This window comes from Geotrypetes seraphini, chromosome 2 (genome assembly GCF_902459505.1).
Source record: "Geotrypetes seraphini chromosome 2, aGeoSer1.1, whole genome shotgun sequence".
Lineage (NCBI taxonomy): Eukaryota > Metazoa > Chordata > Amphibia > Gymnophiona > Dermophiidae > Geotrypetes > Geotrypetes seraphini.
Window position 1 is genome coordinate 96,344,455 of NC_047085.1, and position 18,858 is coordinate 96,363,312.

General features: G+C 43.3%; 1 protein-coding gene across 6 annotated transcripts in view; it reads left to right on the top strand.

The window, feature by feature from the left end:
- Positions 1-1,345: 1,345 nt before the first annotated feature.
- The window catches only part of JPH1 (junctophilin 1), a 235,427-nt gene continuing 217,914 nt past the window's right edge, over positions 1,346-18,858 (top strand). Inside the window, exons 1-2 of one of the 6 annotated variants that reach the window (XM_033933308.1) lie at positions 1,346-1,900; positions 3,265-3,833. In XM_033933308.1, coding sequence (XP_033789199.1) covers positions 1,522-1,900; positions 3,265-3,425 — 540 coding nt within the window. In that variant the 5' untranslated portion in view covers positions 1,346-1,521 and the 3' untranslated portion in view covers positions 3,426-3,833. Of the gene's footprint in view, positions 1,901-3,264; positions 3,834-18,858 lie in introns of those variants that run through there. The other 5 variants (XM_033933310.1, XM_033933309.1, XM_033933306.1 and 2 more) reach the window with 5 other exon arrangements.

An 18,858-nucleotide genomic window follows, 5' to 3' on the forward strand; every position in this document is an offset into this window, starting at 1 on the left:
AGCAAGGGACAGCCCAGCAGAGTTCCGGTTCACGGCCCTACCCAAAGAAAATACCTTTCAGTGCTTCTGTGAGGTGAGGTGTAGTCCCAGATGACTGGATTAGGGCAAATGCAGTTTCTTATATACAAAAACAAATGTAATGAACAGGCTGAGAACTGCAGTCTGGTTAGTCTCAACTCAGAAGTGTGGAAATTAATGGAATCACTGATAGAATAGTGCTGTTTCTGAAATCCAATGGATTACTAGATTCCAGACAGTATGGTTCCACCAAGGGCAGATCTTATTGGACATATCTGATCAATTTCTCTGACTGAGTGATCAGAGAATTGGATTGGGGAAAAGCACTGGATCTGTTGTTCTTAGATTTCAGCAAGGTTTTAGACATTTAGGTGACATAAAATAAACTGAATATCCTTGGGATAGGCCCTAAAGTGACAGCATGAGTGGGAAGCAACAAAGAGTAGTGATAAATGTAAATCACTCTGAGGATAGGGAGCGGAACGGCCAGTAGGAATAAGGAGGTGATAGTATACGAAGGCAAGCTCCCACCATGGATAATTAGTTCAGCTTACGAAATGCCAGCTGGCCACTCTTCAATTTTCCACCTAAGCAAAGTGGTCAGGATTAAACATGCATGCACGCACCTACTATAGGATTCAAAGCCAGAACAATTCCTCATAAAGGTTGTAGATTTCCCAGGAATGAGCTAAGAGATAATGTAATTACCCTCCAGGGTACAGTACGTTCTCACAGCTACTCCAGCAAAAGTCTCAACCACGCTAGCCTGAAGATTAGATTTGGGAGGGATGGACAATGAATTGTACTTGCGAATGAAATGCAGTTTCAAATTCAAGACTTCCCTTGAAGTGTGAAAGTAGTAAAAGGATGGTTTAGAAATACAACCCAAGAAGGCAAAGTTGTCATTACAGTCGGACCACAGTCTCATCCATGAATTATTTGAACATATAATTCAGATGAGAAAGCTCTTACAATTTGTTTAAATACTTCTTGTATATATGTTGGAAGTAGTTCGAGCTGTTAATAATGTCATTCCCCGAGCTTGTGAATGCTTTTTTATTTCGAAAACAAGGACTAGAAGAAGAGAGAAGCACACCTTCAGATGCTTAATTGCACAGGCTGGCAATAGCCTTCCAAAATAACTAGCAAACTGATAGCTGAAGCCGTGTTATCTTTTTCATTTTCTGATGCTCGGCAGTCACGGGTGCACCTTCGCGAACTGGTTGGACGGGTGAGAGATCGAGCGAGCGAGCGAGCTAGGAAGGCGAGGGGGCGGGACAGGGGCGGAGTCTCGGGGGTGAAACAGAGCTGAAGGTCAGTAACTGGGGAGGTGCTTGTTCTCTTCGGCTCCAGCGCTGCAAGGCGAGCGCGTGCCGCCCGACACAGGGTTCCAACCAGGGGGTTCCTCGCGCGCGCACCGCTTGCCTTTTCCTCCGGCCGCTCGGCTGCCTCTCCCGATTTTTTTTTTTTTTTAATCTAGTTTCCCTCCCACCCCACCCCTGAATGACGGGCGGAAGGTTCGACTTTGACGATGGAGGCACTTACTGCGGCGGCTGGGAGGACGGCAAAGCCCACGGGCACGGTATTTGCACGGGCCCCAGGGGCCAGGGCGAGTACTCGGGCTCGTGGTCTCACGGCTTCGAGGTAGTGGGGGTGTACACCTGGCCCAGCGGCAACACGTACCAGGGCTACTGGGCGCAGGGCAAAAGGCACGGCTTGGGCATAGAGACGAAAGGCAAGTGGATGTACCGGGGAGAATGGTCGCACGGGTTCAAGGGGCGTTACGGCATCCGCCAGAGCCTCAGCACCCAGGCCAGGTATGAGGGCACGTGGAGCAACGGACTCCAAGACGGCTACGGCGTGGAAACCTACGGCGACGGAGGTGAGTGGCGCGCGCCCACCGCACAACTTTCCCAAAGTGCTGACCCCAGCTTGCGCGCGCGCGCGCGCTGTTGACAGCCCCGTCGGCTTCGATTTGCGGTCTGAGCCGCGGACGACTCCGGCGCTGCGTGGTGCGTAATCTGTGCCTACAAAGAGCTTTCTGTTCGACTGCATTTCCTAGCGTGCGCCTCAGTTTCTTTAACTTTGCGTCTGGGCACGTGGCTGAGAGAAAGCTGGGTACCAACATCTCTGCTGGGCTCTCGGGAGCGATTTCCCTGCCTAGCAACCTTAAGAAGGAGTTTGTGAGGTCCGTGGACAGAAGCCACGTCCTTAAGGGCGAAACATTGCTGACCCCCTTCTCACCACTTAACGATTAAAGAGGTTATTGCAAAAAAAAATAAAAAATAATAATATAGGCATTTTCCATGTAACAGAAAATTGAGGAATTCATTAATTCTGCAGCTTTTTGCCCTTAATAAGCTTGTGAGTGAAAGATAAAGGTTGAATGCTGCTAGTTCTATCAAAAAACATGAAACTGATTTCTATAAGAATTTTTGCACAAGGCCTGGATTTTGCCATTTCTGTGCTAACCCTAATCACCAAGGTCCAGATTTTCTGTACTTGTTCAGGCTGATGTCTGCTTCTGCCTGCGCGTTTCTTATTAGGGATAAGTTCTTGTTAACAATAGGTGCTTTTAATTTCTCAGCAGTAAAGCCAATTTTGCAGTAAGGTGAAGTGAAAAACTGTACACAGGTTTTTATTTTTATTGACCAGCGCATAATTTGTTCCCCCCATGCAGGATGATTTACAGTGAATGAAGTAATAAGGTTTCTTTAGCAAGATACAAAATTTCAGGGGCAGCTGCAGTGATTCCTGATCGAGTGTCTGAATTCTAATGACTGGCAACTTTATGCCTGTAACTGTAGCAAGTGAGATACACGTCTACAGCGAGTGAATATTAGTGCTGCAATCCAAAACGTTGGGGGGGTTCATTTACTGAAGGATGGCATGTGCTAGTGCAGTATTCGTATGTTATCTGCCACTGGGCCTATTTAATGCAATGACAGCCCCAAATTTCGTGAGATTCAAAAGAAGCAGTAATAATTACAATGTATGAAAATATTCATTAAAGTGTTTACATCAAATTAAAAAAAAAATTGCCATATGTAAAGCACAGCAGACTAAAGAGAGCAGGGTGTGGGGTAAATCTGTCCTCACCCCCTCGCTCAAAGGGCCAGTGTTAGACATGCTAAATCTCCAAAGTCTGGCAGCAAATGGTGCCAGCTTCAGCTTAGGGTAGGCTTGGTAGTATGGAGACCCAGGGCAGTTGTCATATTTAACCCCCCCTTCTCCCCCCCAATACAGGCCTTGAACTCCAAGTGGGAAAGAAACGAAAGAGGATCAAAGCGCAGGGTTTACTTCAGATCACTCCAGTCTGGTGTTCTGCTAGCAACAACTGTCGACATCCTAAAATGCTTTCTAGAAGATCAAATTCTACGCGTGATGTTGTTTTTGATAATGGCTGAATATTGGTTTTCAGTGTCTGATTGTCATTTTATGTACCCAGAGGAACCTGAATCAAAGGTTGGCTTTGATCATTAGGAAAACTAGGCAATTGCCTAGGGCTACTGCATTTGAGGGAGCAGCAAAGTGCAGCTACCGTCAAAGCAAAATAGCAGCCAAGAAGGGCAGATAATTTTGAAAAAGCGCATTTACTTGGATAAACGTCCATTTACTCAGGTGAATGGCTTTTGGAGATCGCTCATATTACATATGTACATACAAAATAAAGATGCACGTTCTTCATATCCGATGTGGGATAGATGATATTGTGATAATCCACGATTATGGAGTTTAATTACAAAAATTTCCTGGGGAGCCTAGAAACATGAAAAATAATTGACGGGGGAAACTGAAGGTATGCCTAGGATGTCTTAATACTCTTGTGTCCCTCCCTGAATCCCAGATCAGACTGCATTTAGATTCACTTTCACTTGAAAGTATTCTCTTACTGTGCTCTGTGTGACTGTTTTCAATTTACACTAATCAGTGGAATTTTTCTTTGATTTTTGTACAGCAAGGTTTATTCAGCAAACATCTGTGTTTCTATAACCAGCTGTGTATAGCACTGACACTCGGTGTAGGCCTACATTTATGTGGTTGCAGGTGCTTCTGTGTTGAAGCAAAATGCTTTCTAAGTTCTGTGGTTGGGCAGTTACTTGACACCAAGCAGGTCACAAAAGTATCTCCAGGCCATAAAAGAGAAACCAAAACCAGTTGCTCACTGAGTTTATATTAATTTTAAGAGAGAGTGCTCTGGTATGGTGATTGTATTGGTAAAATCCAAAGCTTAAATAATAAAGCCTACACTGTGTAGGAGGAATAAATGTGCTCTTTAAAATAATTGTAATTCCAAATTATGCTGTGCAGTAATGGCTGAGATGACTTGTGAAAATACAGAGCACAATAATTAGTTACCCCTGCAACAGAGAATAAGGCTCACACAAGACTAGATTAATATACTGTATTTGGGCAAACATATATGTATGGGCCTCTACCATGGACCCCTCTGTATGTTTTTTTATGTCACCCCTCCCCCCTAACATACACAGGCATGCATGTATATAGTCACATTCACTCTTTCTGTGCCGTAACCCCAGAATCTAGGTTCATTGACCTCCCTCCTCCTATGGGGGAAAACTATAGGACCTTGTTTTGGGAGTTTGCAGTAGCAATTTGTAAGTGAGTAGGTGGGACACTGCAAACAAATTCTGCCAGGACAGCAGTGGGCTGAGAATCGGGGAAGTTGGGAAATCATTTTTATCTTCCATTGCCTCAGCTACAAACAGGAGATGCCAAGTACAGAATGACACGGGGAAAAAAATCTGTCCCCTTCACCGCCCCGTCCCTGCTGTCCCCTTCACCACCCCGTCCCCGCAGCATCCACCCTTCCCTCTCACCAACTTACCGCCTTTCAGCAGCCCGAGAATCTTCCTCCCCATTACCTTCGCGGCGTAAAGAAACTTAAGGGAGGGAAGGCGCATGGTCATCGATTGCACGTGTGGCCCCTTTTCTCCCTCCAGCCAAATCTATCTCTCTCCCTCCCCCTTACCTTAGCAGCGCTTTAGAAAAGAATCTGATGCCGGCGAAGCCTGCCTGTGCCGCCCTGCAGTTGCGTGTGTGTGGGCGGAAACTTCTCCTCTGACGCAACCGGAAGTTGCATCAGAGGAAAAGCTTCCACCCACACACAACGACTGCTGGGTGGCACAGGCAGACTTCGCTGGCTTCAGTTTATTTTCTAAAGCGTCACGAAAGTAAGGGGGGGAAGGAGGGAGATAGATTTGGCCGGAGGTAGGGAGGAAGCTGCGCGCGATCGGTGGATGGTCTTGTCCCCGTGCCTGCAGTGAGCACTTTTTCCCCCCCACCGTTTCGGCAGGTTACTCGTGGGTAACTACCTCCGTATCATTCTCTAGTGCCAAGTATGGATTGCCCCAAAGAGTGAGATTTATGGACAGTGTGCTCCAGGTAAAAATTTAGAATGTTTTAGGTGTCAAAAAGATTTTACAGATAGAAGAATCAAAAGAAAATATCTGTCTTTGATATTGCCCAAGTAAATAAATAGTTGATTAGGTAAACTCTACAGGCTGAAACTTTAGTGTGCACATGGTTCATTTATGCCATTGGACTTCTGCATTCCAGCCAGTGTTTTCAAATGGGAAACTCGAGGCCCAATATTCAAAGAATCTGAAATTTTAGAGTTATACTCATAAAGTGTCCCTTTGAAAATTTACTAGGGCTGAGTGCAAAATTTTATACTCAAAATTTCATTGAACTACTAAATTTAGGGCCCCTTTCACGAAGCCATGGTAGTGATTCCTGCATGGCAAATGCGACACAACCCATTCAGCACCCGTGGGCTGCATCACATTTGCCGTGCCAGAGCTCACTACTATAGCTTTGTAAAAAAGGCCCTTAGGATAATAAAAAAATGGATGCAACCGAGGTGAATTTAAGGTAGGGAGAAACGGACCCTAGCACTGATTTTCAGCAGTAGACTCATAAATTAGGCAAATGAATGGCAGGCATAACATTTTAACTCCTATATTAAGATAAACTTTCTGCTGAAAATGGCATAAATTTAGGATCCTGGTGTTTTGAGTCAGACCCACTGTTTATATGTCACTGCCCTCCCCCCAGAGAGACACCCTAGTACTGTGCCCTGCCTCTTGCTCATTTGCTCATCCAGCCTGAATCACCTTTCCCCTCCTCAACCAGCTCTGCCCATCAACATATAAACTTCTTGCAATTGTGGCCAGCTTTTTTCCTCAGCCTACAGTAGCCCTACACATTTTATCCTATTCTTATCCTTTCTCAATAATCCCTACCCCCTTTTCAGGATACTTGCTGGCTCTTGCCATGGTCAGCCCAGTGCTCCATGCATTGCTTATTCCTTCCATCTCATTTGCACAGAAACTTTCCCTGGCTCACTTCCTTCTTGGAATTAGGGCAGCTTGTCATTGTTCTGTTCCTGCTGCCTTCTCATTTGATGAATCCTCCCCCCAATCTGTGCTGCTGGTGACATTGGAAGCATGCATGGCAGGCTTGCTCACAGAGAGGAGAAGATAGGCGAGTTGCAAATGATCGATTTTAACAACGTTGGAGGTGGCATAAGTGGGGATAGAGAGACTTATGAAGCAGAGAGAAAGATAGATGGTGCAAACAGATCCTGGAGGAAGATTTACTACCCACCTGGATGAGGCAGCAAAGTGATCTTAAGCAATGATGGAGTGGAGAATGGGGATTGAGTATAGTCAAAATCTCTGGTGACTCCAGAATGAGGCTTAGAATGCACTGAGAGACAATTGAAACATTAGAATAAGACTTGCCTAGAGAGGCAGCTGAAACACCAGAATGAGACTTGGGGCACTCATTGGTTAATGCTACCCAAAAAAAACATGAAAGTCTGTTGGGAAGAAACAGAGACTGTGAGCAAGTAAATAATAGCGTCAACTCCTGCAGGTATAGGTGGAGTTGGAATGGATCTCGGCGAGTATTGGTTAGATTTGATTGGGAAAGCGCAGGATGGGTGAAATTTCTGTCCCTTAAGCCAGTTTGTTCCCAACCCTGTCCTGGAGGACCACTAACCAGTCAGGTTTTCAGGATAACCCTAATGAATATGCATGAAAGAGATTTGCATGTAATGAAGATTATAGGAGTAAAGATCTGCACCATGCATATTCATTAGGGCTATCCCAAAAACCCGGTTGGCTAGTGGTCCTCCAGGACAGGGTTGGAAGGAACCCCAGTAAAAAGCCCAGACCTGAGTGTTGGGCCAAATAGCTGTGGTTTCTTTTATAGGTTGTAAGTCTGGGCATGGTGAGGTGGAGGACCCATGTTGGCCTAAGCATTGGGGTTCTCCCATATTGACATCCCTGGTATGTTCCAAAGGAGAGACAAGAGACAATTCAGTTTGTACCACCTCTGTTGCAGTAGCTGCCATAAGAACATAAGAATTGCCACTGCTGAGTCAGACCAGTGATCCATCATGCCCAGCAGTCCGCTCACGCGGCGGCCCTCTGGTTTAAGACCAGCACCCTAACTGAGACTAGCCCTACCAGCGCACGTTCTTGTTCAGCAGAAACTTGTCTAACTTTGTCTTGAATCCTTGGAGAGTGTTTTCCCCTATAACAGCCTCTGGAAGGGCGTTCCAGCTTTCTACCACTCTCTGGGTGAAGAAGAACTTCCTTACGTTTGTACGGAATCTATCCCCTTTCAACTTTAGAGAGTGTCCTCTTGTTCTCCCTACCTTGGAGAGGGTGAACAACCTGTCCTTATCTACTAAGTCTATCCCCTTCAGTTCCTTGAATGTTTCGATCATGTCCCCTCTCAATCTCCTCTGTTCGAGAGAGAAGAGGCCCAGTTTCTCTATATCTTTCGCTGTACGGCAGCTCCTCCAGCCCCTTAAACCATCTTAGTCGCTCTTCTCTGGACCCTTTCGAGTAATACCGTGTCCTTCTGGCTTAAATACCTTACATGTTTAGTACATTTAACTTTAGTGCCTATAAAATTTTCATTATCTGTAGTGCAGAATTTGTATTTCATTTCATGTGTCGAGCTCCATTCTCATGGAGATGATGCGGTATATAAACTTAAGGTTTAGTTTAGATTCGATTAGATTTGTATTTGGTTTTCATTATTTGTATTTTCATTATTTGTAGTGCAGTAAAATACAACCTGCTTATGAGTTGACATGATGGCTGAACATTTAGAACACTGTAAGAAAGTGAGATGAATCCACTTCCAAAACACTTTTACAAGCTCATTAAGGATAAAAATGAATATAATTCTTGACAGTGAATTGCAGCTTAACTTTCACAACATAAATAGATTTATTAACACTCTTTTCCAGCATGTTGGGGAAATATCCTTTTTTATATCACTTTTTTTTTGTGGGGGGGGGATGTCGAGGTGAAGGAGTATGACTGTGGTCTCATTTGACATTGTCCAATTTGACACGGAATGAAGCTAAGGGGGGACAAGTTCAGGACAAATATCAGGAAATTCTGCTTCACACAGAGAGTGGTTGACACCTGGAATGCTCTCCCAGAGGAGGTTATTGTGGAATCGACCGTCCTAGGATTCAAAAGGAAACTAGATGCACATCTCTTACGAGAGGCATAGAGGGATATGGGTGACTAAAATTACACCAGGTGTACACCTGGCAGGGCCTCCGCATGTGTGGATCACCGGACTTGATGGATCGAAGGTCTGATCCGGAGATGGCGCTTCTTAAGTTCTTATTCTCCTTTGTGTTCTAGTTGAACAAAAACTTGGTCCAAGTGAAGCTACTGTGGCATAATCCTTCATTTACACCCCCTCAGGATTTTATTTTTCTGTTTTTTCTTTCTCTAGCCTGCTCAGAGCAGGGATGGCTCCTATCTGAGAGGTACAGACACTGGTGATCCTGGAAATTTAAGCATCTGAGAGAAGTCACTAGGTGTTGCTATATTTAATTTATTGTACATTCACCTGCAAGCCCAAAAAGCTATTGAAGCAGTGTACATTCAGGAATGATCATGTTACGCCTTTTTATCGATGGCTGTATTGCTATCAGTCAAGGCTCGGGTTAAGTTCAAATTTGGATGTATTTGCTTTAAGGCATTATTTGGCTTAATACCTGAATAGCTCTTAGATTCATTTATATTTACAAGTTCTAAACATTCTAGAAAATCTCATGCACTATTCACTTAACCGTCTGCTAAGTGCTGTAAATCTAAAAGATTTCATCAGCATCTTTTGTCCTTTCAAGTGGCATCATGGGACAAGGATTTGAATCATATGATTATGTCTTCTGATACCTATCAACAATTTCAGAGGCCCTAAAAACATACCTCTTTATCAAATACTTTGGAAATTAGATAAACCCGTTATCTTTTGTGAACTGCATAGAACTTAACGGCTTTGCGGTATAAAAGTGAGTTTTATGTTATGGTATGTTTTCTTCCCCTGGAGTGTTCACAATCCAAGTTTGTAGCTAAGGTAATGGAAAGTTACAGTAAGAATTTATTACTTACCTTTAATGTGCGATTAGTAACAAGAGTTTTTATTGCCTTTCAACATGAATAATAAACTGGTCTCCCCTGTTTAAATGTGAGGAAATGGTCAGTATATTGATAACAAGGACTGACTTATTTCAATAGATATGTTAAAATCTTTTAATCAATTAGTGCATTCCTTAACACATGCAGAGGGACGACTGTTTACTGCACATACTTAAAATCAGTGACCCTAAATGTAGGTCTAGGCAATGCTAGTTTTTGTAGCCTTCTTAAAGAATTGATAGTTCTTTTGAAATTTTACTAGTTTATAATAAAAACTGATATATTCTACATTTTATACCAGTAAAGTTTTGAAAATTGACATGTATTTTTAAGGCATGCGCATGCCTAAAACCGGAGACTTTAAAATGAGCCATAGTGAACGGCGGCTTTTGCAGCTAAAATTCCTAGCCACTAAATGAGGAAGGACATTTAAAAACGTAAGTAGGAATAATAAACTAATGATTCTGAGTTGTAGTTTATAACTAGTGTAGTTTAATTAACCTTTCCTTCAAGTGAATGGCTTATTTTAGAATTGGAAGGAACAGCTCATTTCATGAAATCTAGAAACTAACGGAGGAGAGTAGAGCATGTCAATTGAAATTTTAACTTTATTTGGCCATGGATTTATGTGTAGTCCAGGGATCTCAAAGTCCCTCCTTGAAGGCCGCAATCCAATCGGGTTTTCAGGGTTTCCCCAATGAATATGCATTGAAAGCAATGCATGCACATAGATCTCATGCATATTCATTGGGGAAATCCTGAAAACCTGACTGGATTTCGGCCCTCAAAAAGGGACTTTGAGACCCCTGGTGATGGTCCAGGTAGTAAGGGGAGCACTAATGGTGAACTAAATAATAATGTGTTTCCTTTGCAACAGCAGCAGATGAATCCAGAGACTAGTGGGATAACACACATCTACCAGCAGGTGGAGATAGAGAAACTGATTAACAGGTGGTACTCTTGGCTGGCACTCCTCCTGTATCTTCAGTATGCTCTATCTCCGCTATTCAACTAGCTCCTGGATTCTGGCTGTGACTGGGCAAATATTTCTCCTGTTGAGGTTGCTCTTCAGTGAGACAGGGGTGTATGGCTGAACGGTGCCAACTTTGGGAGTTACACCTGGGCCCCCCCCCCTCCCAGGTCCCTGCTCCACCCTTCCCTCCGGTAGATTGAGGGGTATTGATAATTCTCTCAATTTTTCTTCTTTCCCAATTAAAAAAAAAAAAAAAAAAGAGAGAGAGAACAATGTTGCTGTAGCTGGACTGTTCTTTTCTGACAGTCTACAACTACCATTCTTATCAATTTTCCTGTCAGTTTGGGTAAGAGGAATTTTATTTTTACTTTGCTTCTCGTTTCTGCTGGTTTAGACAACTTTTCTGTCAGTGCGGGTGAGAACACTTTCAGTTTTAGCTTTATTCATTGTGTTTGCCGGTTTGTGTCTGTGAGTTCACGTGAGAGACGTTTCATTTTTCACGGTTTATGCTGTCTGCCGGTTTATCTCTCTTATGTGAGGTACTTTGTGTGGGCTGTGTGAGTTTACGTTGTGAGCATGGCGGCAGAGGCTGTACCAAGGTGTTCATGCTGTGGGAGGCACTGAACACCTTCGGACCTCCATGTGGGCCGTTGAACAAAAGCTAAGGGGAAGAAATTTCTCGTCACGACAGTTACGCTGCCTTTTCCCACACAGTTGTCAGCGCGACCCAGCTCCTCTTCATGTGAGGCGGGGCGCTGTAGTTAGAGCAAACTGCACTTGAGGGCAGTGTGTTTTGGCTGCTCCGCAGCTACTTTGGCATGGTGTCGGCAGACCTGGGCCTTACCCACATGCAGGAGGTGCGCGGGGGTGTTATTTACATGCAACAGTGCCATTGCATTGGCGCTTTTCTTCTTCTCTGGCGCGGCATTGATTACAGGTACCGCAGAATCTCTAGCATCCCTAGTGTTGTAAACGATAGGGAAGGCTTTGATGTTACTTCTGCAGGCGGGCTCAGTGGGTTCTTTGGTTCTCCTGAGTTGGAATTTGAGTCGCAGCACATTCTTATATGTTGTGGCCCATTCTGATCTGCATGAGGGTGTTTTCGAGGGAGACTAGGTACTGTTCCCTGCTCCCAATTACTGCTTCTTTCTGGACTGTGTCAGCAGAAGGCAGAGCACTGCGGAGTGTGATCAGAGGTAAGAGAGTCCTCTGTTCAGGGGTATCTCTTCCTCTCTCCCAGGGTCCATGCATGGCAAGGATATACAGAATTGCATAATCTCATGCTTCTTTGTGCATCTGTGCAGAACTGCATGCGTCTGGTAGCGCTATTGTATTCATTACTAGTGGTACTAGTAGGAGCTTTGGGATTGGAGCAGTTTTGGGCAGCAAAGCAAGGTGACCTGGCGGAAATTATCCACTTATTGTCGGTGGGAATAACTTTCTTTATTTCTAATGCTTTTCATGTTCCTACGCTGTTGCACAGGCCTTTACGGCATCCCCCTCTTTCATGACAAATGCTGCTCAGCTCTAATTCTTTCTAGAGCTGCACAGGATTCAGGCTCTCTTTTCAAATCTGGCCCATAATTGAGGAAATCTGAGTGGCGATGCTGGCAACTATCGTATTCGATATCTCTCCATTGGATTGATAACGCCTAACTCTGGACACACCAACCTGTCATTGCAGCAGTGTCCCAGATGGCCTCTTTATACCGGTTTCTATTCAAGAAATTTGTCAAATGATCTCACTAATCCTGATTGACCCTCCACAGATCCCCACACATACTTCATCTATTAACCATGTATTCTCCCTGGAAATGCCCAGGCTAACTCTTGTTGTAAACCACCTAGACCTGAAAGGTATTGGCGGGATAGGAGACATCAATTTAATATCATATCATATAATGGAGGGGTGGCAATCACGGATTCACTGACTTGGAAGTTAGATCCATCCCTTGGATTTTTCTTTGGGTTTGTGTTCTTACTGTTGTAGATGGCGAAGTGCAGCTCTTATGCCTTTAGACAGCGGAGGCTTTTCTAGCTTATGTATAGTGCGCTTTTCCTTTTAGGGCCGTATGTGTGAGACAAGATTTGGACAAGTTCCTTTCAGTCCCCTCCATCATGCCTATATTTTCCGGTATAGACCGGGTAGGCCCTTTTATTCTCCTAGTTGTATCAATTCTTTCACTGATAAAGCTATATTTTGCGCAGGAGAGTTATTTTCTTGTCTCCTTCTGCTAGCTCCTTAGGACTTATCACAAATGGACTTTGGACATTATTCAGGATGATAGCTACTTTGAATCCTCTTTTCCTCTTACAGATTTTTTTCTGGGGGTACCATATATTTCGAGGTTCATACATTGGTTCAACTAGGGGAGTTCTTTCCAATGCTCAAACTCAAATAAGATTGCTTACATATTCCCATTTGGGCACCGTATCAGCGGTATCTTCGCTTTGACACCCTTGGCCAGGCAGTATCACTTTCGACAGATGCCATATGTCCTAGCCATGACTTCAAGGACAGGTTCAAATGTGATGGTAGTGGTTGTGGCATTTTGTCACAAAAGGGGGACTCAAGTACATCCTTCCTCGTCCAGTTAATTCAGGTGTCTTCCAGACAGGTCAAGTTAGCTGTGACACAAACGGGTGATTTATCTATTTCAATCTTTGAATTCCTAAAGTACTCTCTTTCCTGTGATAGTCATTGGAACATCTCGTGGGGTTGTTCGACTTGCAGGGTGACCACTTACAATCTCACGTTTGTCCTTTTTCTTCAGTCACTCAGTCTGAGAGTATGGGCTTATATACAGGTTCTAGAATCCATGGTGGCCATTCTGAAAATGGGGCCTTCGGCTAGATTTGACGTCAGCACGCTGCAGCAGTGGCTTCTGTACCGATAGTGCTTGGCTTCAGTGCCGATAGTGCCCGGTGTAGGAAGGCTGCACCCGTAGGGTCTCATGGACTCCTTAACCATAGTTAAGCATAAGTTGGTGGCTCAGCGAACTGATTTCTTCAAAGGCGGGCTGCGATCATCAATGGGCTATCTTATAATCACCAAGGTTTCCAGTCTTTTGGGTTCGGAGGCTCAGTCCCTTCCAGGCTCAGCGCAAGGAATCTGGTCTCAGTAGGAGGCTCAGGGTTCACTTGCTCTTCTGGAGTTATGGACGTTCAGTCTAGCGTTTCAGGAGTTTCAGGCCATCCTTCAATGAGGGAATTGTAGGATAGTGTCATGGCGGTGGTATTTTTTCAGCCGCCACAGAAGTATGCGAATTCCTCGGTTGCCAGTCAAAGCAATGGTTCTGCTTCGGTAGGTGGTAGCTTATCTTCCTCTTCTCTCGGTGACTCACATTGCGAGATGAAAAAAAAAACAATCTAAAATGTTTACACATATTTACTCAGCAAGAATCATCTGCATCCCGGGAAATGCGAACTCTCCGCTCAGGGGCTCCAGCTTCATGTGTAGAGATGACATCTCCTTGAACTATACTTCATCACTTTATATTGAAATGCAAGCTTTCTCACTTCTTCAGCAGGCTCAGTGAGTGGGAGCTCGAGGGCATCAGAGTGAGTAGCTGTGTTCGCTCTTTTCCGACCGCTGGGTGCTCTTCTTTAAGTGTTTCCCTTGAACAATGCTTGCATACTTCCTTCTCATGGCTCGCTTTCACAACATGATGATCTTCGTAGCTCCGGTTTTTGCTGCACCATATATGGTATGTGGTTCAGAGGGGTTTGTTGGTGGGCGAGCTATTGTAGTTCTCAGTATCTTCGGATTTGCTCACCCAGGGATTCATCGACATGAACATTTGTCTCACTTTCGTATTCTGGCCCAGCTCTTCGTCACAGCTGAGGCGTACGAATTATTTCTACTTTATTCCAGGCAAAACAGATGCTTATATCTGCGGCTTACACTAGCGTCTGGAGGGTTTATTTTGAGTCTTAGGCAGTTCTAATGGTATTTAGCCCTTCTAGACTTCTATGTTTTGTATTTTCTTTTTTTTAACAAGAGTGTGACCAAGAGCTTAGCGTTTAATTCCCTTCAACTTTGGTTGAAGGGAAATTAACAGGTAAGAACATAATTTTTCCTTATCATATCTTCTCTTTCCTCCAAAGTATACATATTGATATTTTAAGTTTGTATACTGCAATGCAATAGTCAATACAGTTAAACAGCAAAAACTGAAGTCTTAAGGTCATAGAGGAGGAGTCGGGTCATCCAAGCACCATGCTGGGGGGGAGGTGGACGTTATCAGTATGGGCTGTCATTAAGATGACTTATTAAAATTTACCCAGGTTTAGTAGACATTTGGATTAATCACATTAACCAACATGGTTAATTTGTGGCTCAATTAAAAAATTTTAATTGTGAATTACCGTATTTTCACCCATATACCGCGCACCCGTGTAAAACGCGCACACGGGTATAGCGTGCGGGGAACACAAATTTCTGTAAAAAAAAATTAATATAGCGCGCACACACGTATACCGCGCATGCTAAAACCTCCTCCCGCCTACTCCAAACCGGCATCCTTCCCCCCGCTCGCTTACCCGAGAGAGCATTTTTTTTTTTAATTCGAATCCGGCATTCTCCCTGCGAACCGTCATCCTCCCCCCCTCCCCGCTCGCATCACCCTCCCCCCCGCGATCCTACATCCCCCCCAGCACCGCAAAACATCTTTTACCCGAATGGGCACAGGATATGCCAGTGCCCGAAGATCCTCCCTCGTTGGGTTGGGCTGGGCTGGGCGGTGCGGTGCGAGAGAGATCCTCCTTCTTCCTGCGCCGGGCTGGACTAGGCTTTAAGCATTTGCGCATGCTCAAAGCCTTCTGGTCTCGCTCTCTCCAAGATTATCTCGGACAGAGCGAGACCAGAAGGCTTTGAGCATGCGCAAATGCTCAAAGTCTAGTCCAGCCCGGCGCAGGAAGAAGGAGGATCTCTTTCACACCGCCCAGCCCAGCCCAGCCCAACGAGGAAGGATCTTCGGGCACTGGCACATCCTGTGCATTGGTGCTGGTGCCGGTGCCCAATCGGGTAAGAGATGTTTTGCGGTGCTGGGGATGTAGAATCACGGGGGAGGGGGGGTGATGCGAGCGGGGGGGAGGATGCCGGTTCGCAGGGGGGATGCCGGATTGGATTGAAAAATAAAGTTGTAAAACGCGCTCACGCGTATAACGCGCAAGGTTATGCACGGTTTGTAAAAATCATGTATAACGCGTGCGTTATATGCGAGAAAATACGGTATCTGATTTATTTTCCCTTCTTTTCCACCATTCATGTACTTGCCTGGGTTATTGGCAGCATCTGCATTACAAACAGGCATCCTCTGCTGGTCCCAAGAGCTTTTCTTTAGCTGTGGAAATAGGAAATTGTATCAGAGGAAGCAGAATCAGGAGAGTGTGGCACAGTGGTTAGAGCTACAGCTTCAGCACCCAGAGGTTGTGGATTCAAACTCCAAGCTGCTCCCTGTGACCCTGGGCAAGTGACTTCATCCTCCACTAGTACATTAAATAGATTGTGAGCCCATCAGGACAGATAGGAAAAATGCTCAATGTACCTATATGTAAACCGCTTTGATTGTGGTTGTGTAACTACAAAAAGGCGGTATGTCAGTCCCAATCCCTTTCCCCCTCCAGAAAGGCTCTTGAGACCAGTAGAGGAAGCATTGCAGATGCTGCCCATGACCCAGGAAAGTATAGTGATGCTGAAGCAATTAACTTGGGGTTATAAATTTTTATCAAGAGATTAATGGTGCTTAACCTTTCTAATCGTTCAACCCTAGTTCTGTTCTATTTGAAATATCTTTATTAATTTTAAACAATACAGAAGTCATCCAATAACCTCCCTCCAAACAAAAGTACAATTGATGAATTATGAGTTCAAGATTTAAAAAGAAAAAATCGTACATCATCTAATCTATAATAATCATCCATAAGAGTCCAAACTCTCTTAAAATGAACCCTACACCGCCTGAGAGCAGCTACTTCCTCAAATGTATGTATTAGACAAAATCCATCCCACCATGCAGGAACATGTTGAATTGCTAAACCCATTATAGTATCAAATAATTTAGCCCTATAATTTTGAACCAAGTGAGGCACACAAAATAATTTTATATGTCAAATCTATATGAAATCCAAAAACATTTTGTACTCGTTGCCAAACTGTACTCCAAAATGTCTTGACAGCAGTACATCTAAACCACAGATGGTGAAAGATACCTACACTAGTGGTCAAAATATCACATAACTTTATTCAACTGTTGCTCCAGTTACTTTATTTAATTCTGCAAAATATGATATTTATAAACATTCTTTGATTGTGTATAAATATTACTGGTAATATTTTGTAATAATTCTGTTTTTTTTTGTGGTTAGTAATGACTTTTAGTGATTTGACGTCGGTCCTGTTTCTTTTGATATGTATCGCAGAGATGTTGGTTAATTGCAGTTGCTTTATGGAGTCATAAATGCTAACAAATAAATAAAGGAGGTCCTTAAGAACTAAGGTCCTGCTCTCAGCCAGAGATAGCTTTGGTGCCAGTTGATCATTCATTTTTAAACATGGTGGCATCCCATGCTGCACATCCAAGAAATGCTTCCTTTGGTTCAAAGAAAGCAAAGTTGAATTGCTGGACTGTCTAGGAAACAGTCCAGATCTCAACCCCCATTGAGAACCTCTAGGCCAGATTAAAGAGAGTAGTGGTGGCAAAGCGACCATCCAACAAACATGAACTGATAGCAGCAATAATCAGCTCCTGGTTCCACCTAACACTTATTATCTCCAAAGACTTGTGGACAACATGTCAAGAAGATGTAAGGTAGTAATCAAGGCTAATGGATATAAAATGTGCTACTAGCGAGACTGATTAAGTCATCAGATAACTAGACAAAGTATCATTATTAGCTTGGGTAGCTTATGAACGGCATTATTTTTGTGAAATATTCCAAATATTGTGCTGGTCTTAAGTGATTACAGAGTTTCTGTTATTAGTCAAAAAGTTATGCATTAAATACAATTATGAAATTACAGCCACATTTTTTTTAAAGCATAATGCCTAAAATGCTAGAAGGGGCATAATAAAAAAAACATCTAAGTCTTCTTTTGGCCTAAGATCGAAACATTGAAAGTAGAAGTAGTGAAAATATCCATTCTCAAAAAACCCGTCCAAAATGAGGGTTTTTTTTAGAATGGCCTACCTAGAAAAAAGGTACTGGGGGTTTCTGATTGCCTGCCTGGACGTCTGGGATTAAAAAAAAAAAAAAGGTACTGGGGTGGGGAGAGGGGTCAGTATATTCGCTCCATAAGATGCACCCACTTTTCCACTCCCTTTTTGGGGGAGGAATAATTGGGTCTTATGGAGCGAAAAATACAGTACTTTTATTTGAAAAGCAGTTGGAGAAAAAAGGCAGCAAATGTAAATACAATAGGATTAAAGAAAATAGTTTTGAAGATGTTAAACTGGTCACAGAAAATGTAATTATATAAATTGAAGAGTTGCTGGTAGGCATTATAGCATATGTACCCTATGGTTTGTTTATTATGGGGTTTTGGAGTTTGTCATCCCTTGTAAATATCAAATACTGATAATAATATGCTTTTCTGCAACTATGTATTAAATGCCATATACATGGAAACAAGAACATGCTCCCAATTTAGAACCGTGGAGAAGTCATCTAGGACTAGGCTTACTAATGGAGAAAATAACAGATTTCCAATTTTTAATATTTAGTGTGGCAAATTGCTGTTAAACTACATTGATCATTTTCAATTTAACATTTCTGGTCGTTTTTTGTGTACCTCTACTTTTTTTGCATTTCCATCTGTGAGAAGTTGTTCACATAAGAAAAACTTAGAACGAATGCTTTCTTATCAGGTAGCAAGAAGGGAATCAGGTCTTTGTCCTTTAATATAATGAGTTCCACATCTCGTACATTTTTGGAAATTGTTAAAAAAACTTGCTTGTTTAAATTTTTGGCGGGAGGATGATGATTGTTTAATGTTTTGTATAGTTTTTTTAAAATTGTAATTCTCTGAATATGTAGTTCTCTTTTCATTTATTAACTGCATTGAACTGCAAGGTATTGTGGGATACAAATAAATTGTTATGTTATGTTCTGAAAATGATCTGAGAGGCATAATGGTCTGGGGATGGGACTTTAAAGGTTACGAAAAGGACTGGTCAATATTCAGCTGGAAGCAGTCAGTATTTTGTTTTAAATACTTACTGTTGCTTCTAAGTTAGACCCAGATATTCAATGTGCAGGCACTGGCATTGAAATATCTGGGCCTAACTGAACTGAACGTAGCTGCCAGTATTTATGCAGGTACCAGCTGAATATCGATTGGGACCACATAAGTGTTTCTAGTCTGGTTCCCCACCCAACACCTGG